The sequence below is a fragment of the Petaurus breviceps genome, unplaced genomic scaffold (assembly GCF_028583685.1).
Source record: "Petaurus breviceps papuanus isolate PSGF00001 unplaced genomic scaffold, PetGlider_PUasm1.0 37, whole genome shotgun sequence".
Lineage (NCBI taxonomy): Eukaryota > Metazoa > Chordata > Mammalia > Diprotodontia > Petauridae > Petaurus > Petaurus breviceps.
In genome coordinates this window covers 99,518,799-99,541,606 of record NW_027186296.1, presented here as the reverse complement: position 1 = coordinate 99,541,606, position 22,808 = coordinate 99,518,799, and the positions used below count along the sequence as shown (strand labels likewise).

Here is a 22,808-nt window from a genome sequence, read left to right as displayed (position 1 = left end):
TAGTTGCAAAACAGTATAGTAGACCAGGGAAACAAATTCAGTAAGTAATAGAAGCAATGGTAGACTAGTACATAATGTAAGAATATAAATTATTGTAGAAAAACTTTTTTGATAAGAACTGCTGAGGAAACTGGAAAGTAGGTTGATATAAATTAGACAATGGTTTTAATAGAAGCTAGCATTTACATAGCACTTTAAGGTTTGCAAATAATTTTACATATTATCTTATTTGACCCTTATAACAACTCCATGAGATAGGTGCTATTATTATCCCTTTTTTACAGATGAGGAAATGGAAGCCAAGAAAGATTAAGTAACTTGTTCAAGGTAATACAACTCCTAAGTATCTGAGGGGGAATTTGAACTCAGGTTATCCTGACTTCAAGTCCAACACTCTAACGACTGCACTACCTAGTTTCCTATTTAGATGGTCATCTTATACGGCAATAAGATCAAAATAAATACATGGCTTTTATATATGTCATATTTTTTTAAAATTGAGGCTAAGGGGAGGTACCTTTTATAACTATAGCTAATTAAGCAAATAAAGGATATAGGATATCATAAAAGATGAAATTGAACTAAAAAAATTAAAGAAGTTGGGACAACCTGGGCAGAATGTTTACTATATCAGGTATATGTTATTTATTATATTTCTTCTTTGGTGAGAAAGTTTCTCTGAATTCTTCTTCCCTCTTGCCCCCAATTATGATGTAATGATAGAAAGCATCAATAAAACATTGAAAAAATAAATCAGGCAGTGATAACTTATCTTTGACTGGAAAGAAAATAACTTCCCATTTTCTGTGATGTAAAACATGACATTTTCTCACTGGTGTGAAATAGCTTTCTTTAAATTGTACTGTTTAGTGGAATGACCCGTGGAAAAGTAGCCTTACTTAACTTGCATGGAATGAATTAGGGATTCTTTTGAGATAGCTGTCCTATAACCTATGGCATGTAATAGTTTTATTTAATTAATCAACTACCCAACAAACAAGTAATTATTAAGTCCCTACTGTGTTCTTTGTATCTTTTCAGTGCATTCACCGAGACTTAGCAGCCCGAAATGTTTTGGTGACAGAAAACAATGTGATGAAAATAGCAGATTTTGGCTTGGCCAGAGATATCAACAACATAGATTACTATAAAAAGACCACAAATGTAAGTAGATGGTGACAATGATCCAAGGGACAGCATCTTTTTAGATAATAGATTATAGAATTTAAAAACTAGAATGAACCTTTGTGATCTCTTTCTTCAAGGGTGGTACATTGACTGTGCAGTCAAATGACCTTGGTTCCAATACTGTGCTTTCTTAGGCAAGTCCCAACTTCTCTAGGCCTTAGGGTACTCCTGCACAAAACAACAAAGTTGGACCAAATGGTCTCTGACATCTCTTCCAACTCTAGCTTGACTTAGTTTTCTTATCGCAGTTCCTCTTTCTTCAGATTTGTTGCACGTTACCATGCCCACTGCTGAACACCCTTCACTAGGGTGTTCAGGTATCAAGAATAAATTCAATTGTTATATAAGTTTAGAGGATAAATTCATCATCATATTGTCACTTACTTCCTCCATTCTGGATCCCACTGTGGGTGGATACTGGAGTAATATATCATAATACTAGACCGACACAGATATCCTTTGAATACCACACACTTTGATGCCAATGCAAAGGAAGAGATTTAGGGTCTAAGAACTATACCACCTTTCTTATCCTCAACCAGTCTCCTAAGCACTCATTCCACTAAATACCTTCTCATCACCAAGTATAGGCCTATTTGGTCAAAAGCTATACTTCATTCCCCTTACCTGGTTGCCTTAAATTCCATAGGGCAAAGGGCAGTACTTGGGTCAGGGGTTTCCCATGGCACTAGTGCTTTCCAAAGGGACTCTCTCCTGCTCTTCCTTTCATCTTTACCTACTTCTCCCCTCCACATTGTCTCTTACTGTCCTTCCCACATTTTTTAAAAAAGGGAAAAATGGTTGAAGATTGAAATTGGAAATAGTTACTTCATATTAGAAGCTGCTAATGAGTTGTAGCCATGACCCAAAGCAGAAGTATCAAACCATGGCCCCCCAAATTCCCCAGTGCTTCTCAACCAGATTATAATTGGTAAATGTTTAACAAAATAAATAAAAATGCAATTCAACATACATAATGCTAATTTGTGGTTTTCAAAGTCACAGTGATCTGTTTCTATTTGAGTTTGACACCACTGACATAACAAAAAGGAAACCAGCCTTGAAATCAGAAAGATCAGGGTTCAAATCCTACTTCTCACCCATACTGACTATGTGACCTTGGGCAAGTCACTTAGCAACTCTCTAATATTGATTGTATAGACAGTGTTACCTTGCACTGGTTGAAGAAACTTCCTCATCCAGAACTTTACTATCTCAAAGAAATCTCAGTCCCATTACCTAAATAAATGACAAGCATTTTATTGTAGTTGCTCTTTCCATGTGAGCTCTTTTAGAGAAGTAGCATGGTATTTTGGGGGCAGCTTGGTAGCACATAGACAATATCAGGCATGAAATCAGGAAGACCTGAGTTCAAATCTGGACTCAGACACTAGCTGTATGACCCTGGGCAAGTCACTTCTGTTTGCCTCAGTTTTCTCATCTGTCAAAAGAACTAGAGAAGGAAATGACAAACTACTCTAGTATCTTTGCCGAGAAATGAGGTCACAAAGACTCAGACACAACTGAAATGATTAAACAGCAACAACAAAAATGATATATTGGAAAGAAGAAATCCTGCCCCTGATGCCTACAACTTGTGTGACCCTGGGCAAGTCACTTAACTCACCCCCCCTGTTAAAATAAGAGGGTTGTCCTAGGTGGTCTCCAAGGCCTTTCTAGCCCCAGAGCTACCATCCTGATTCCTTGTCCCTCAAGAGGGAAGCTCCTCAGAAGAAAGATTAAGGACATAAAACTTTCTGTGTCCATTTTTGCTTTTCAGTTATAATAATAAGGGAAGGTGAGACATGAACACAATGACTCTCCTTGTTTGAACTGAGAAATAAGTCTTTTTAAGAGGTTATCTATGACTCTAAAAAAAGTGGCAAAACATTAACAAGCCCAGATCTGCACCATAATCCTTACTGGGGGTGGTTTCTACTCCTTTGTGTAATAGATGAACAGCATCAAAATGTATTTTTTAAAAACCAAATCAGATGTATCTGGGCTGATATAACTTAAGGTAAATATCTTTTTTTTTTCTTTAATGTGACTTCTTATTTTTTTCCTCCACTATCTATAGGGACGGCTCCCCGTCAAATGGATGGCTCCCGAGGCTCTTTTTGACAGGGTGTACACACATCAGAGTGACGTGTAAGTAAGGCTACCTTTCCTTCCATGTCTTATTTGGGTTGAAGTTTGAAAATATTGAATTTTCTTCGGCTTTCCTCATCTTTAAGTGTTTGCTGCATTTCACACATTAATAGAAGGTGCAGGAGGAGTCAGCCTTAGAAAGTAAGGATTTTATGGTAGACCGGTAACCAATGTTCTGTTACTAATCTGCCTGGCTTCAAAGCACATGAAAGGTGGAAAATGCTAACCTCCTTCTGTCAGTACGGAAGCTTTCCCCCCTTGAACTTATTTACGGATGTACGGCGACAAAGCACCTAAGTTGTCAGACTCTTGGCATATACTTAACTTCCTTAAAAAAAATAATCCTAAAACTTTTCCCATTCCACTTCAGTTTTCTTTAATTAATCTTTTTCTGCCTTGTTAAAAACAAGGCATATTTATGTGAGGTGGAGTTAGTTTATATGGCTTCCAAAAGCCCTGCCTGCTGTATTTATTCTGTGAAAGGTTTCCTGGTATATATAATCTTACCATTTCTGATAAAATGCCATAGAAGATGGCAATGAAGATTCTGTGGCAAAGTCAGCATTCTACTAAGAGGAGTGTGTGTGTATGTGTGTGTGTGTGTGCGTGTGTGTGTGTGTGTGTGTGTGTGTGAATCAGTGAGAGAAGACTCGACACTCATATGATTTACAGAATTCAGATTTGGAAATTTGGAAAATATTCCTGGCTTTCTGTTAAAATCAACTCTGCCATTTCTTCTTCTGAAATGTAATCAGCCAGCTTTACTTCTCCATACTAAAATGCCAGCATAAATGACCAGGATTTCACAGCTGTAATTAGCTGGGTCATTCCAATCACAAATCCTTCTTTTTTTTTTTCTGAATCATCTTGGAAATTCAGGCTTTTCTGCTTCATTTACTGTAGCAGTGGTGGCTACACTGATCTAGGCCTAGAAATCCCAAATGGTAACCTTAGAGACTCTCAATGTGAACATAGGCATTTTCCCTTATAATACTTTTAAAACTTTATTTTTCTTTTGTGAAACTCTCCTGACATGTTGGGTTGTCCTCTGAGTAAGCGGACTGGAGGCGCTGAATTCTTAACTTCTAATCCAGGCTCTATGCTAACTCCCTCTGTGACCTTTGCAAGTCACGTAACCTTTGTGCCTCAGATTCTCCACCTGTCAAATGGGGATAATGTTAACTCACAGGGCTCTCTGCAAGAATTAGTGAGCTGGCCCCATTCTGTCATCTGCCTATACTGGTACAGAACTACCCTTGTGGTCAGTCATGTGGGAAGATTGAAGAATTAGGCTGAACATCGAAAAAGGGCTTTGAAGATAAAGAGGGTTTAGCTCCTCAAGCTGGTAACTCTATCCACCAAAAAAAAATTAATTGGTGGGTATTTCATTTGTTTAAACTGGTTTGAATACTCTAGAGGAAAATTCTGTCAGAACACCCATGTGTCATCATTCAGTGTCTGTATAAATATTGGGCCATGCTCATTGTAGAAGTAAAAGAGTGTGTGAAGATTAATTTCCAGGAAAGTCTATTCACTTGTTTTTCAAAAGCAAGAAAGGGCTGTGTGTTTGTTTATTTCTTTAAAAAATGGGCCATGTTTAAGATTCTTTGGATGTATTATACCAATCTGTTCATGCTTGATTTTCTTCTTTTTCTGCAGCTGGTCATTTGGGGTGTTAATGTGGGAGATCTTCACTTTAGGGGGATCACCCTATCCAGGAATCCCAGTGGAGGAACTCTTTAAGCTGCTTAAGGAAGGCCACAGGATGGACAAACCAGCCAACTGTACCAATGAGCTGTAAGGACTATTGTATACTCTGGGGGTGGTGCTACGATTTCATCACACTCAAACTGCATGTCCTGATTTATTTAAGTTGTATAAGCCACTTGATTATCTAAACATGCTATAAGAAAGAATAATTGCTGAAGCTTTCTGGGCTCAGTCCCAGAACCAAGATTGATGGTTATACTGACAACCATTACTTGCTCACAAAAGAAAGAGACATCATCGTTAGGTATATGGAATAAGACTTGGACCTGTTGTCTTTAAATCATGCTACGAGCTTTGTTTCCTTTCAAAGGACTCCCCTTTTCTAGTATTGTATCTTCTCACTCACTTGCCAACAGTACATTTTTCTGTCATGTTCATCTTTCATCAGAAATAGATTCAGAATTATATTTCTAAGATGTCCTTGTGTACTAGACAGAAAGTCATGGCTCCTGTCCCCTTAGGTTCCCAAGGTGAACCTCCCTGCTCCAGGATTGTGTATGGGCTTGCCCAGCTAATGGAGAACAGATCCTTCATAAGCCCATTGAAGTTTCATAGATGTTGATATCACTGGTTAATACATAAGCCTTTCCTAAAAGCTGAGTTGATCATTATCTGATTGACAGTAGGTTGACCCAAAGATAAAAATAAGTTATGGATTCCATCTTTAGAGGGTTAAACATGATTACAAGGCCATTAGAGGTGGTTCAATGTATACTTTGCTTAAATACAAACTAAGTGAATCATTAGTGATATGCGTGCCTTCTGGGCAATGTGATCTCTCTATGGAAAGAATGAGTCTCCTAAACATAGAGGCATAAAATAAGCAAGGCATAGGATTAACCAAGAATAAACATGATGTTATAATACCCAAGTGATTGCACAAGAGACTATAGTCTCTATTGTGTGCTGTTTCATCAGAATTTCATACAATTAATCTTATGAGTCCTTTTCAATGTATGACAGACTTTTAATGACTAGTTACATTATATAAAGACATTGATTGTATTCTTGCCATTTTTACTATTCTTTTCAGACAGATAGATATGGCCAAAACCATAATCATGATAAGGTCCATGAATCTAGACCTCAAAGAATTAATTAATCAGTGAATGATCAGACAAATAGGAATGGCTCTAATTCATAACATCTTTATACAGAGTGGCTTCTTAGATATCAATGTGGAATACAGACTCTCTTCTCAAGATGATGAGGTTAAACCAATTCTTATTTTTTTTTCTTTTGAAGCAATTGGGGTTAAGTCACTGGCTCAAGGTTACACGATCAGTTATTATTTCTGGGTGTGGTGCTAAGTATCTGAGCCCGGATTCGATCCCAGGTCTCCCAACTCTGGGGCCGGCGCTCTTACTCACTGTGCCACTTGGCTGTCCCTTAAACCAATTATTCTTAAGAGCAATGTTCCTATGGAATCATCTACCCCTTGTGACATTACTTCATCTAAAAGTTGACTATGAAGGAATCAGTTAATAATTTCTTAGTATCCTTAGTGCTTTGCTTAGGGATTGCAGTTAGGCAACAAACATTTTTTAAGTGCTTACTATGTATGTATCAAGCATTGTGTTAAGTGCTGGCTTAACACAATAAATGATTTTTTATTCATTCAAATAAATATATATTTTTAAAAAGATGTATTTCTTTGAGGCAATAAATGTTCTTAAAAAGTTTTGTATAAATTTTTTTTAATTCAAATCACTATTCAGAATAACTTGAGTGAATTATTTTATTAAATAAACAACTGCTAATTTAGTTGTTTGGAAAATACTGATTGAGTTTTCTTAAAATAGGATGCTCTGGTGTTGTACATAACTAGCAAAAAGTTAATTTACTGAGGAAATTGAATGTTTTTCAGGTATATGATGATGCGGGATTGTTGGCATGCAGTACCCTCTCAAAGACCAACATTTAAGCAGTTGGTGGAGGACTTGGACCGAATTCTCACCCTTACAACTAATGAGGTAAGTTGCCTCTAACAAGAGGCTCATCATTTATGAATCAAAGAATGAATATAATTCTTTAAATTATAAAACTCCACAGTCTGATTTTGTAGCAGAGTTTATCATTTTTCCTGCTGGGGTCAGACAGAGTTAAACTATGTATTTTAATCAAATCATGATTTTTCTTGGAGCTGCCTTACTTGGTTTGTGATTTATTAAATCTAAAAGTTGCACACTGAGGGTGGACTTCATCATTTTTAGTGTCACAACATTCACAAAATGTGCTTGTTTGTATATATTTTTGTTCACTTCGGGGTGGGAGAGGGGAAGGGGGAACCAATGTACAGTTTTTACATGAATTTGGCGTGTGGAAGGAGCTGGAATTAATGTACAAATTGGATTCTGCTTTATAAAGGAAGAGCATACAGAAAATTTCAGGCTAACTTGGATGTTTTTGGTGAAGTAATTATTGTTTTCTGCTGATTAACACCATTGGAGTAAAAGATACATAATTCCTTTTTGGGGTAGGAATGAGTGGTTTCCGTAAAAGAAAAACAAAAAAAAATAAACTATGTCATTTGCTAAAAAAATTTTTTTAGACCAACGAAAGAAGCATTTTAATGGCCCTCACTGCCTATATTTACCCCCAGCAAATCCCAACAGTTGTAGACCCATCATGGTAGAAATGAACATGAGATGGAGGATGGAGAAGATGACCTAGGGGATGATGGTGGTTGTCTAAAGCGTGAAACCTCACGGGCAGAGAAAAGCCACAGCCTGATCAAAAAGTTTATAAACCTCTCAACTTTATCTTTGCTCTATAGAGAAAACTGTGAGTTGAGTTTGAAATGTTTAATAAGAGAATCCTCCATAAACTATTCCAGATCTAAAGTGCTTAATTTAATTAAAGAAATAGTCATAAAATTCCTAAAAGGAGGGACTCAACCCCAGCCTTTTAAAAATCACTTTTAAAGTTGGACACCTGATTTTTAAAGAAGGAAAAAGAGCCTTTCTAATGTCTGATTTAGAAAATAGTTTGAGAGTGGTTTAAAAAAATAATTAAATGTGGCAGTATTAAATCTCAAAGCAGTCAGTTTATCTTGTGGGTAGGATCATGCCTTGTGGTTGGATAAAGGGAGCAACTACATTTAAATAAGTACAGCTGACCACCACAAGTTGAAAGGGAAAGAACGTCTTAAGAAAAAAATGAACTTTATCTGCTGCCAAGATTGTTGAGTCTAGTATAAGTTCCTTATCCCTAGACTTGGAATCTACAGATATACTTCCCTTTAATATCAGATCTAAAAAATTATGGCTGCTTTAGGAAAACAAGAGAAGTGCTAAAAAGATGCTTGAATGAACCAACCACTGTCCTTACTTTTAGTTTATTATTTCTTGATTTGGATTATAAGTAGTTCCATTCATTTCAAAAGTAAAATTTAATATTCTAAAATAAAAAGCAGATAGTAATATTGACCAAAGGAATATAAAAAAAATTGAAGTATCTTTCCTTCTGGAAATCATTACCATATGCTAGAGAAAAATGGTTCCATTTAAGGACGAAATTTCATTTTTATCATTGTAAGCGAAAAGTTCCCTTTTGATGTGGTGGGTGTGTTTGTTTCCAGTTGTGCAGTTAATGCTGATGTTGTTGGAACTGACACATTCACCATTTCAGATGGGGATTTTTCTTCTTGCCAACCGTTCTGATGAATTATTGTTGTTGGGGTTTTTTTTAAGCGCATGGTTGCCAACCTTCTGTGCCTAGTTTCCTAATAAAGCTGAGGTCGAGGTCCTTTGTGCCCACACTATTGTTCGAAAAGTCTGCTTCTTCCCCAGTAGAGTCAAGTGGTACATAAAAGTACACGAGACAACTCCATGAGTTACACGGGTGTGGGTAATGCCACCCAAGCATGGCTTGTGGGGATAGCGACTCAGGTTTTGGCCCATTGAGTACACTGGTGGCTGTTTTTCACTGAACCAGAGAAGCTACTTGCTCTGTTTTAACAAAAGAATTGTGATGCAGGCCCAATGATCTCTTTCCTTCTCATTCCACTAATCTGTCTGGTAGTTTATACAAAGGAATATTTTGTGAGAGAACATTGACCCCTCAAAGTTTAGGAATGTAACCTACACAATACCATATTCTCTTTAATAATTCATTATGGATCCATGATTTATGAATTTATTTTGATATTTATTTATATTTTCCTCATGAACCATGCCAGAAGGAATGAATTTCATATTAAGTCTCTACTATAGAATACTTTAATATGCATTAAATATACTAATATATACTATATAGTACTATAATATTTTAATGTAAATATAATGTATTGTTTATATGAGTATACATTATATAAATATAATATATTGCTTATTATATAACATATATCAACATATTATGTACTATATACCGAAAATATCTCCATGTTTCATGATGGTGCCATCTGATTCCAGCCCAGACATCATTCTCCATCACAACTTGAAATTCCCAGTTCATCATTAAGTTCCTTCTTTTCTCTTTTTAGGAATACTTGGACCTGAGTGGACCTCTGGAACAGTATTCACCCAGTTATCCTGACACAAGGAGCTCATGTTCTTCAGGAGATGACTCTGTGTTTTCTCCAGATCCAATGCCTTATGAACCATGCCTTCCCAAGTATCAACACATAAATGGCACTGTTAAAACATGAAAACAAAAATGAGTTCTCACTTCTTCAAAGAGAAGGACACATGGGAACCTTGAACACGAACCTACCTACAATGAGCAGGGAGAGGTTTTCTCCAGGAATGTGTTGTTTCGGCTTGTATATATGAATAATAAGGAATAAATAATACTTGGAGAAAAAAATGGTCGGGACACGTGTAAGGATTTATACATTTTGAAGCTCTTAACCTTCACCAGGAAAAGATGAATGTTTATGGGGAGTAGACAGCACCGGCTAGCACACCACATCAACTTTCTGGCCTGCTGGAAGCAGCAACTGGAAATTTACTGGCAATGGACTATTTGGACTTAAGGCAAACACAAGTTCTGCCTTCCTTGTTTATTTTGTAATATTTGGAGAAAATATATGTCAGCACACACTTTACAGAGCACAAATGCAGTATATAGTGCTGGATGTATGTAAATATATTCAAAGTATGTATAAATATATATATATTATATATTTACAATGAATTATTTTTTGTATTGATTTAAAAATGGATGTCCCAATGCACCTAGAAAATTAGTCTCTTTTTTTTAACAGCTATTTGATAAATGCTGTTCTACACAGAATTTCTTAATTTTCACCCAACGGAGGTGGAAAAAGACTTTGCTTTCAGGGAAAATGGTATAACATTAATTTATTAACTAATTGGTAATGTACAAAACAATTAATCTTTTATTTTTTTTGTAATTTAAATGGCATTTCTATGCAGGCAGCACAGAGAACTAGTTGACATATTGCTCAGACTTTACTAGCTATCAGATCCTTTGGAAAAAAAAAAGAAATATTTACATTATATAACTAATTTGGGGGAATTAAGCTTTGATTTATTTGTGTTTAAACTATAGTGTCAGACGATTATTCTTATCCAACCCAAAACGTCCATATTAAAAGAATCCTTTAATAAGAAGGTATTATATTTTTTTGTATCCTTGGTATCTATCATTGGAACCTATGTAACATTTCATTGTCCTTCCCAGGACAAAGAGTACCATCATTCTCTTAAGAAGATGCCTTAATCCATTCCTAGAGAATGGAGCAGACTTGTAATGATAGCAGAATGTATGCTCTCAGCAGCTGGGCTTCTGCCCCCAAGTTGCACATTAATCAGATTAGCTAATATTCTCTTCAGTGAGTTCTGATAATAGGTTCCAGATTCTTTGGCCTTAAAAGAAACCTTTTAGGATCTTCAAATATTACAAATGAAAATTAAAATGCAAAGTTATTCTGCTGATTATTGACAAATACTACCATCTTTTTAAGGGATTGCTTCACCCTATCTCCAACAGGACCTCACCCAAAGATCAGGCCTAGTACTGATGTCAGAGGAAAGATCACTGTATTAATCATTTTGTATTAAAGTATTGTGTTTTGCTTTCAAAACACCCACTCACTTTGTTATAGCCATGCGGTATGAATGCAGATTACACTGATTTTACGTATTAAGAAATTGGAGAAAGTATTACAAAAATTGTTAACTTTTGTACTGACAATAAAATGTTTCTACAGATATTAATGTTAACATGACAAAATAAATGTCACGCAGCATATTTTTTTAATTCTTGTGTCTTACCAAATGGTTTGCTCTCTTTGGCGGTATTGGCCCCAGTGTTGATGATGGCAGCTGTCCTTCAGAGGCAGCTACTACGACTTGATCTGTTAATATAAGAAAAGTAATGTTACAGTAACCTTCCTGAGGAACCAGAGGTCATAGGAGATGAAGATATCCATTGGACAGACTACTTAGAGAAAAGTTGGATGAATATCCTCTAGGTTGGATTTTAAATTGTAATTCACAGGTGAAAAATTTAATTTAAAAGATGCCCAGAGGAAAGTACAATTTCCATCAAAAGCTACTTCATCAAAAAGATGTAGGGTTTTTTTTTTGTCTTTCAATCAATATAGTCATGTGGTTCTTTATACCTTTTTCATATTCCCTTTTGGGTCCTCCCAGAAACAAAAATATCTTTTGGTTTTTCTTAACCCTTTTCTCTGATTTTGTTAATATACTGAAACCTGGCAATCAAATGAATATTCATTAAGTGCCTACTAAATTCCAGCCACTATTCTGGGTCCTGAAAATAAAAGTTCAAAGAATAAGATGACCCCTACTCTCAATCATAAGGTTATATACTACTAACAATGACGATAATAGATAGCATTTTATTTAGTGCTTTAAGTTTTGCAAAGCGCTTTAGGAACATCTCACTTTATCCTTACAATAACCATGGGGGAAGGTTATATTATTATCTGTCTTTTGCCGATAAGGAAATTAGGACAAACAGATTAAGTGATTTATCTAGGATCACACGCCTTTTAAGTGTGTCTGAGGTCAAATTTGAATTCAGGTCTTCCTGACTCCAGGTCTTACACTCTATCCACTGTACCATCTAACTGCCTGTATGTTCTAATAACACTGCCCCCAGATCAAGGATTTACAAAGGAACTGGACACTTCTGTAATCCAGGTTTCCATTTGAAAGAGGGAGAAGGGGAACAAAGAAAGCAAGGATTTATAACTTGCTAGTTTTTCTTTTACAACTTGCTTTGTCTCAATTACTTGAAAAAGACTTATGAACACAGGAAAGAAAGGAACAGCAGTGCATATATATAGGTTATGAAACTATTTCTGAATAGTCTTTCCTTTAGAAATGCTGAATTGCAGTATAGTAGGAAAAAGACTAGATTAAGAGTTAGGATATGGTTTCCCCTTACTAGCCTCTAGGCTAGTAAATGTCATGCAGCATTTTTTTTTTAATTCTTGTGTTTGACCAAATAGTTTTCTCTCTTTAACGGTACTGGCCCCAATGTTGATGATGGTGGCTGCCCTGGGAGAGGCAGAAGGGTAGAGGCAGCTACCAGGAGGTGATCTGTTACTACCAGAAAAGGACTGTTAGAGTAACCCTCTTACTAGGCCTACTCTCTGGCCCTTGGATCCTCTGCTCAGTAATAAGGGGGCTGAACAAAGGACCTATCCAGGTCTCAAACCAGGAGCCCTATGATGAATTACACAACTTTACTTATTAGACCCAAGAAAAATGAGTTGAATTAGTCTAACCATTATATCATAATTGTCATAGGACATAGAGTCTCATAGGTCTCCCCTATTAGAATGCAAAGTCTTTGAGATCAGGGACTTTTTTTTTTTAGCACTTATAACCTTGCTTGGAATATAGAAACTATTTTAAATGCTTTTTTGATTAATATGGGAGTTTTTTGGGGTCTAATGACCTCCCAAGATCACATAACCAATTAGTGGCAAAGTAAAGGACATTCAGGTTTGAAATCAGCTGATTGTAGAAGAAACTGATGTTAACTTTCCTATTGATAGTGCTGTGTTTAAATTTGGAAACCCACAATCTGAAGGAGTTGAAAAATAACCCCAAAAGTTCGACTAGTGAATATCTGAGGTAATAGACCATAGCATAGCAGTTGACCTGGTTCTTTTCATCGAACATTTTCCTTAGGCAAGAATAGAGCATCAATAGCAAACCAGCAGAAATGGAAAGCAGAACTGGGTTCTACAGTGGCTGTCTTCAAAATGCACTATGTGGACACGGATTCCTTTAAAGCCTTATCACACTGAATCCTGCACAGCATCCATTCCAACTCTTAGTAGTCCTCTTTATCCCCCATATTCGAAGGTATGCTGCTGGTTTTCCCATTTTGTACTTCCTTGCTCCCATTGCTAAAACTGTTTATTGTGTAATTACTCTAAGAATTTCTGTTGAAATTTAACAACTGTGGATGTGGGACTGTCAAACTGTGTCATCAACAAGGATTAGTTGGTGAATATGATTTAGAATTTTCCTCAAAACACTGGTAGATCTGAGAATTATAGACTTTGACATAGATAGAAACTTATATCAGGACAATAGTGAAACCTATAAAGGGTTAGAACATTGGGCTTACAGTCAGGAACATCTGAGTTCAAATCTGACTTTAGACATTCACTAACTGTGTGACCCTAGACAAGTCACTTAATCCCTATTTACCTCAGTTCCTCATTTGGGGACACACTGGAGAAGGAAATGACAAATCACTACAGAATCTTTGCCAAGAAAATCCCATGGACAAGTCCATGGGATCATGAAAGTCAGACACGATTGAGCAGCAACAAAGACACTTGTAAGCAGGGATCTCAGTAAATGCCAGGAGACTGTCAAGGGAGCAGAACCTCAAGGATGGGGGTCGATGACTGCTGAGGCTCTTCAGAATAAATTCTTTCATTGTTTGATTAACAGTCTGCAGCATCAACCAAATCTTAGAGAAGCAGAGGAGTGCAAGCTTATACTTGGCTAGTTGGCTGTTATTGAAGGGAGCCAGAACATCAGAATAGAGGACAAAAAGCCCTAAATCAGGGTCAAATCCAGGAGTCATGGAGGAGAGGCACAGGAAAGGAACAGCCTGTCAGGAGAACATGAACAAAAAATTTATTCCATAAGTTAAAAACAAAGGTAATGGGAAATACTCAACAAAATAAATGCAGTAAAACATAGATAAAAAAAGAGAGACACAGAAACTAGCTGACTTTTTGTGGAGTCTATGTATGACTCCCTTCAGCAATGTTCAGTAGGTTCTAGTGCCTGCTCCCCTAAACTTTGCCATCCTTAATGTTCATTTGGACCAGCTATTCTTAACATTGTTGGTTTCTCACATCCCCTTGGCTTTCTGCTGAAGCCTGTGGATCCCTTCTCAGAATAAATGTTTTAAATGCATAAAATAAAATATATGGGATCATAAGGGAAAGAAATTATTTTGAAATACAGTTATTAATATGTATTTTTTAAAAAGTTCATTCCTCACCCCAGGTTAAGACCTCCTGGATTAGAGAACACATAGCTATGTTTCTCTGAGACATTGGCTTCCAAATACTAGGTGTTTAAGTTTTTTAAATGGTAAAAATATGGATTTTTGGAATTAGAAGGAAAGTTATTCATTATTCTCTTCCTTTCTGAGGGGAAGCAAGAGTTAGAAAACAGGCAGGAACAAATGTTCTGAGTATTGACTTTAGGTTTCTTACCCATCCAGTGGATGAAACACTGAGGAGACCTCAGTGGAATATCTGCCAAATAGAAAATTGTGAGAGATTGTAGAGATTCTTTAATCCACCCCACTTATTTTACCAGTAACCACAATTGAGTTCCAGAGAAGTAATTACTTGCCCAAGGTCACACAGCTAGTGAGTGTCAGAGCCTAAAGGTCTCTTCATATACCTTATTTTTACTCACAGCTGCCTCTTGGGAAGATTTCAGAAACTGATAAATCAAGTTCCACTTGTCCTGATGTAAGTGAGTGAAATTGCACATAATGTAAACAGAGCACAAGAAGAGAGATTTTCTGCTTATAATCCTTGAGTAAATCTCTGTCTCTCTTCCCAGTTTTAACTCAATAAAATCAGAATGTGTAAGCAATTCTTTCCAACTCTTGGATCTATTATCATTTCTTTATGTATATTGTAATCCTCATTATGCAGACTGCGTTTTGATGTTATTTGTTTTTTGATGTTAGTAGAGATGAAAGAGAAGTTTATCTTCTCTCATTTCATTCCCAAGAAGCCTTGAAATGACTTGACTGTCCACCCCAGGCAGGGACAGCAGATGCTTCCCATGTCTTAAGAGGCCTTTGGGGAGTGAGCCCTTATTAGACTTTTCCCCTCTGGCTTTCCTGGTAGTATCAGTGAGTTTCCTGAAAGTCACCTCTTAGTTCAGTTCCAACTGTCTAATTCGGTTCCAACGGAACAGCTCAGCATCCTTCCTTCATGTCTCAGTTATGATTTCAGAATTTTTGAGATTCAAACAAACAAAAAATAAACAAGTCCTGGATACATTACAGAAAATGTGTTTCTTTTGAATTCCAAAGATTTATTTGTATCTGCACTGTCTAGAAGCATGCCTGGTACATAGTAGCTCTTGAAAAGTTTTTTTTTTAGATTTTGATTGATGACTTAAAGTTGATATTTCATCAGTCAGTGTCTCCATGCCTTCTCATCCTTGGCGATTCATATTTGAATTTCTCCACAAATTTTCCAACAAGCTGGAATCTTTCACCTGAATCTTTTCACATCCCCTGGGCATGTGTAGCACTGTCTGTCCTTCTGCTATCTCATTCTTTTTTTAATGATTATTTTCAGTTTACATCATTCATTTCCACAAAATTTTGAGTTACAAATTTTCTCCCCGTCTCTCCCCCACCCACCACCCCAAAACAGTCATCCCAATGTATACCCCTCCCCCAATCTGCTTTCTCCTACATCCTCCCCCAACCCCCTCTGATTTTCCAGTAGGGCAAGAGGGATCTCTATACCCCAGTGCCTGTATATCTTATTTCCCAGTTGCAGGTAAATAATAATAATAATCATATATATATATATATATATATATATATGTATATATTTTTTAAACATTTGATTTTAAAACTTTGAATTCCAAATTCTTTCCCTTCCTTCCTCATCACCCACCCTTACTGGGAAGATAAGCATTTCAATATAGGTTGTACATGTGTAACTGTGCAAAACATTTCCATAATGGATATATTGTGAAATACTGACTATATTTCTCTCCCTCTGTAGTAGCAAGCACCCCAGAGTCCCCAGGGTTGCTGCCACCACAGGTTCTTAGATCTGCTTTGTTAAAGGAAAGCAACTCAAAAAAGTAACAAGCTTACTTTAATCAGTCAAATATGTATTGTTTACCTAGTTCAGGGGAAAAAGGTCAGCACCCCGAACTTCAGAATACACAGACAGAATTATCAAGACAGAGAAACAAATCAAATAGACAATTTTCCAAACTGTCCAACCATTACATCTATACCAAATCAACATCTGGGTTTCAAAGCTGGAGGGCCCTAGACAACGGCTTCTCAGAGTTTTATCTGATCAAATCACAGAACACTTCTCAAAGTGAGCCCCAAAACAAAGCTACACATCAGGGCTTATATAGCCTTCTCCTGGCTCAGAGAATGTAACAACCTTATTGACTCACTGGCCAATCAAGAAGTATCTACTGAAAAACAAGCCTCCCACCCCAGGCTCCAGGTGCACTTTAGCCTAGGGGCAGGGAAGATCTTTAAATTCATATTTCCATTACAGCCTCCTATCCTGCCCCGCACTTGTTCTATTCTCTACTTTGATTGTGTCCTTTTTCAAAAGTTGGTGCTTCCAACTTCCCTCCCCCACAACCTGTCCTCCCCTCTATCTTCCCCCCTCTCATCCCCTTCCCCCTTACTCTCCTGTAGGGTGAGATACCCTATTTAGTATGTATGTCATTCCCTCCCTAAGCTCAATTTAATGAGAATAGGGTTGACTCATTCCCTTTTGGCTTCCTGTTCTTCCCCTCCATTGTAACAGTTTTCCCTTGCCTCTTTTGTATGAAATAATTTACCCCATTCTGTCTTACCTCATCTCCTCCCATTATATTCCTCTCTTACCTCTCAATTACACCTTTTAATTATCATCCCTTCCTATTCAATTGGTCCTGTGCCCTCTGTCTATGTATACCTGTACACATATATACATACACTCATATATGTATTCATATGCCCATATACCCTACTATATAGACATATATATGCATGCATACACACATATATTTATATACACACATTTTTATTCCCTTCAACTATTCTCATACTGAGAAAAGTTTCATAAGTTATAATTATTGTTTTTCCATGTAGGAATATAAATAGTTCAACTTTGATAAGTTCCTTATGATTTGTTTTCCCTGTTTACCTTCTCATGCTTCTCTTGCTCCTTGTATCTGAATGTCAGATTTTCTATTCAACTCTGTTTTTTTCATCAAGAATTCTTGAAAGTCCTCTATTCCATTGAATGACCATATTTTCCCCTGAAACATGATACTCAGTTTTGCTGGGTAGGTGACTCTTGGTTTTAATCCCAGCTCCTTTGACCTCCGGAATATCATATTCGAAGCCCTTTGATCCCTCAGTGTAGAAGATACCAGATCCGGGGTTATCCTGATTGTGTTTCCACAATATTCAAATTGTTTCTTCCTGGCTGCTTGTAATATTTTCTCCTTGATCTGGGAACTTCAGAACCTGGCTATTATATTCCTAGGAGTTTTCTTTTTGGGATCTTTTTCAAGAGGTAATCGGTGGACTCTTTCAACCTCTATTTTGCCCTCTGGTTCTAAAACATCAGGTCAATTTTCCTTGAGAATTTCTTGAAGGATGATTTCTAGGTTCTTTTTTTGATCATAGCTTTCAGGTAGTCCAATAATTTTAAAATTGTCTCTCCTGGATCTATTTTCCAGGTCAGTGGTTTTTCCAATGAGATATTTCACATTGCCTTCTATTTTTTCATTTGTTTGGATCTGTTTAATAGTATCTTGGTTTCTCATAAAGTCACTAGCTTCCATTTGCTCTAATCTAATTCTGAAGGAGTTATTCTCTTCAGTGAGCTTTTGAGATTCTTTTTCCATCTGGCAAATTCGGCTTTTTAAGGCATTCTTCTCCTCATTGGCTTTTTGAGCCTCTTTTGCCATTTGAGTTAGTCTATTTTTAAGGTGTTGTTTTCTTCAGTGAGGTTGTTGACTCTCTTCATGATTTTTTTGCATCATTCTCATTTCTTTTCCCATTTTTTCCTCCACTTCTCTTATTTGGTTTTCAAAATCCTTCTTAAGCTCCTCTATGGCCTGTAACCAGTTCATATTTTTCTTGGAAGCTTTTGGTGCAGGAGTTCTGACTTTGTTGTCTTCCTCCTGTTCCATGCTTTGATCCTTTTTGTCCCCAAAATAGGAGTCTAATGTTAGATTGCTCTGCTTTCTTTGCTTCCTTTGCTTGCTCATGTTGCCACTCAGTTATTTGACTTTTGAGCTTTTTGCCACAGTAGAACTCTGCTTCTAGAGAGGACAGCTGTATCCCAAATTTTAGGGGTTTTCAAAGCTGCCTGAGCTAATAGTTGGGTGTCCTCTCTACAGCCCCCACAGGCTCTGGCACCTGGTCACACACCCCTGGACCTCCACTCAAGACCGCGATCCAGATCCAAGCAAGTTAAAGCAAGAGCGATTACCCCTCTGAATGGTTGCTTGATCCCCCTAAAATCTGCAGGCCAGGAGTTCTGAAGCAGCCATGCAGTGGTGGCTGCAAGGCCATGCACCTCAGCCTCTTCTCCCTCTGGGGCAGAGGCCACACTACACTCCCAGACTTCCTGTTCCCATAGTCCACTGACCTCTCACTTTGTCTTTTATATTTATAGGCTGATAATCCAGGCAACTGCCACAGCTGCTGGTGATCCACTCTCCCAACATCCCTCCAGCTGGGGCTGGTCAGGCTGCCCTGAGGCTAAATCCTCAGGCTCACATGGGGCTGGGCTCTGCTTCCAGAGCACTGTGCTGGCCCCTTCCTGCCAGCCTGATGCGCTGTCTTCATTGGAAGGTTAGTTTCTCTCTGTCACTTTGTGGGTTCTGTAGCTCTAAAGCTTGTTTAGAGTCCTTTTTTACATGTATTGGATGAGGTTGAAGAAGGAACCCTGTGGAAATCCTGTTTCTTCTCCTCCATCTTTGCTCCACCCCCCATCTCATCCTTTTAAAACATTTTTTTTCACATAATCAACATTTTTTGGTGCCTACTATTTGATGTAGATTCACTGTAGGGTTCCTTTAAACAACAATATTCACTATTGCATTTACAAATACAGTCCAGTGTCTCATTCTTGATACACAAATGGCTCACTTTTTTTGGTTATATATGTCTTGGATAATGTCTTTTCCCCAAATTTTTGAGGACAGATCATTGATGGTAACATGCTGCAGCATACTTTCTCTCCATGACTTTTTCCTTTGCTTCTTGGATTACTTGCAATTTTGAGTCTTTCAAAACCATGTTTTACCATAATTCTTAGATTTTTAGCAAGACTGGAGGAGTATTGATGTTAATAAAATTGACTTTTATGTCATCTAACAGTTTAGGATTCTTGAAAGAAAGTTCTTCTACATCAATTTCCTTCTCTTCATTTAAATGACCGCTAAGGTAGTTTAGAACCTTATCAACACCCATCTGGACTACTGCAACAGCCTTCTAATTGGTATCCTCTCAAATATTTTCCCTCTCCATACCATCTATAGAGTGGTCAACATCATATTACTAAAAGTCACTTTTCAGTGTAATATGTTACAGGGGTTTCCAGTTGCCTCTAGGATCAGTCCCAAACTCCTCAGTTTCAAATTAAAAACCCTTCACAATGTAATTCCAATCTTTCTTTTTAGTCTTGTTATATATGAATCCTCTTCCCTCTTTGGAATAGTCTTTGGAACAGTCAAATTGTTCTTCTTAGTGTTCCTCATGTGTGACACTCCATTTCTGTGATTCTGTACCAGCTGTTGGAAGACGTTTGGAATGCGCTCATTTCTCACCTCCAAGTCATATTTACTTTTTTATGCTTCTCTTGAGTCTTGAGTTTGAATGTGACATTTGAAAGTTCTTTATTTCATTAAATATCCATTTCCCCCCTTGAAGGATGATACTCAGTTTTTCTGGATAGATTATTCTTGGTTGTAATTCCAGTTTCTTTGCCCTCTGAAATATCATATTCCAAGCTCTCTACTTGCTTAACATGGGAGCTGCTAAGTCTTGTGTGATCCTGACTGTGGTTTCATGATATTTGAATTATTTCTTTCTGGCTGTTTTCAGTATTTTCTCCTTGACCTGGGAACTGTGGAATTTGACTGTAATATTTCTTTGAAGTTTTCATTTTGGCATCCCTTTCAAGAGATGATTGGTGGATTTTTTTCAGTGTCTATTTTACTCTATGAATCTAAGATATTGGGGAAATTTTCCTTTATAATTTCTTGAAATAGGATGTCTAGGCTCTTTTTTTTAATCCTTGCTTTCAGGTGGCCCAATAATTCTTAAATTATCTCTCCTTGATCTATTTTCCAGGTTAGTGGTTTTTCCAATGAAGTATTTTACATTTTCTTCTATTTTTTCATTCTTTTGACTTTGTTTTATTGTTTCTTGATGTCCTGTGGAATAGCTTTCACTTGCCCAATTCTAAATTATAAGATATTATTTTCTTTAGTCAGATTTTGTGCCTCTCTTTTCATTTAGCTAATTCTACTTTTTAAGGAGTTCTTTTCTTTGGTGAAATTTGGTGTCTTTTTCTTTTTTAGCATTAGGCCAATTCTGTTTTTATGGTGTTGTTTTTTCCCAGTATTTTTATCAAGTTTTTAATTCTCTTTTCATAATTTCCTTACACCGCTTTCATTTCTTTTCCCCAATTTTTCCTCTACCACTCTTTTTATCTCTTTCTTGGTACTAGAACTATGACTGATCCTCTCCTCTCCCCTCTGGAACTGTGACCGACAACTGCTCATGGGCAATAAAGTTGCTTTATTGCTTTTCCTTCTTACTGTCTCTGAGCTGAAGCTTCCTTGGTACTCCCTGGTACTTCTGACATGTCCCCAGGCCTGCACCTACCCTAGTGTTACAGCACTATGCAGCCCTTCTTAATTGTCTTAGGCTGGAAAAAGCCCCCATCTGAACTTTTATTGGCTCTATAACCCCAAAATTTGATTTGAGGTGTTATTTTAAAGTTCTTTGAAGGGGAATATTAGAATTCATCTGGGCTCTGCCCTGTACTCTGCTATTGGGGCTCCACGCTCCCCTGCCCCCCATTTATTTGTGTAATCTTCATTACTTTAGGAAAATTTTATATCAAAGAGATCACAGATCCAGTATATTTATGTGTACATGTCATCTCCCCAAAGAGAACATAAACTCCTCCAGAACAGGGGACTCTTTCATTTGTCTTTGTACCCCCCATGGCTAGAAATATGCCTTTCTCCTTGTAGGTACCTTATTAAGTTGCCGAGCAGGGATTTAAACCCAGGTCTTTTGACTGGAGATGTACTTCTTTTTCCAATGCACTGGGCTTAGTCAGTCAGTCAACAAACATTTATTAAATCACCAGGCACTATGCTAAGAGTTAGGGATCCAAATAAAGGCAAAAGACAGTTCTTGCCCCAAGGAGTTCTCTGTTTAAAGGGAGAAAACATACAAACAACTGTGTACAAAGGAAGGACAAATTGAAGATAAATTGAATGGAAAAGTCAACAACAGAGGGAAGGCACTAGCATTAAGAGGGATTGGGAAAGACTTCCTATAGAAGGTGGGATTTGAGTGGAATCTGGAGAAGACCAGGGAAGCCAAGAGGCAGATAAGGAGGGAAAGCATTTCTGGCATGGGACTGCCTCCTAATGTGAATCAAGCCAATCTCTTCTTCCTCCTCCTCCACAGCTTGGGCTCAACTTATTGTTTATCTATGCTGTCTGTAATGATATATATGCATAAGTGCATAGACCACACATTACATATATGTATGCACACATATGCATATAAACCTGTATATATGTGCATATGTATATCTATCTAGGTATATCTCCTAACCTCTAGCCAGTCTACAATACCTATCAGTATAAATTTGTATATGTATATATATATATATATATCATACCACACCATACATATCATATCTCTCTCTATATCATACCATATTGTATCATCACATATAATATCATACCATATCATGCCACATCATATCATATGTGAAAGGACATAAAAAGCAGCAGAGGCAGAGTTTACACTCCCATCTTTTAATTCCCAGTCCAACTCTCTACCACGCCACAATGCCAACTCAACTTAACAGGCTTCTTATTACACATCTCCTATGTGCCAAACATTATGCTTTACAGATCCTTGGACATGTTGACATGACTAATGCAAGCAACATAAAAGTTTTCATATAAAAGGACACTGGGAGAGTTTGTACAGATTTTGGACGACCTCTTTAAATTATTCACTGCCTTGAGACACTATTTTTTATTTTGCTTTGTTTTTTCTTCCCCCTTGCAGAGTTGTTATTCATTTACTTCCTTCTAATTGTCACGGTAGGAGGGCAATTTAAAAAAGCTAGTTTCCTTTCTGGAACTCATCTTTAGATTGTTTCTTGTGGAGGTTGTGTTACAGTTGTTTCAGATTAGGTTTTGGATTGAACAAAGCTACGGCACAGTCCTAATTAG

The 22,808-nt window shown here is 37.1% G+C and overlaps 1 protein-coding gene across 3 annotated transcripts in view; it reads left to right on the top strand.

Moving 5' to 3' along the window:
* The window catches only part of FGFR2 (fibroblast growth factor receptor 2), a 117,500-nt gene extending 106,166 nt beyond the window's left edge, over nt 1-11,334 (top strand). For all 3 annotated transcript variants that reach the window (XM_069099110.1, XM_069099109.1, XM_069099108.1), the window contains 5 exons: nt 1,042-1,164; nt 3,269-3,339; nt 4,999-5,136; nt 6,977-7,082; nt 9,593-11,334. In XM_069099110.1, coding sequence (XP_068955211.1) covers nt 1,042-1,164; nt 3,269-3,339; nt 4,999-5,136; nt 6,977-7,082; nt 9,593-9,757 — 603 coding nt within the window. In that variant the 3' untranslated portion in view covers nt 9,758-11,334. The remainder of the gene's footprint in view (nt 1-1,041; nt 1,165-3,268; nt 3,340-4,998; nt 5,137-6,976; nt 7,083-9,592) is intronic.
* Nucleotides 11,335-22,808: the final 11,474 nt, after the last annotated feature.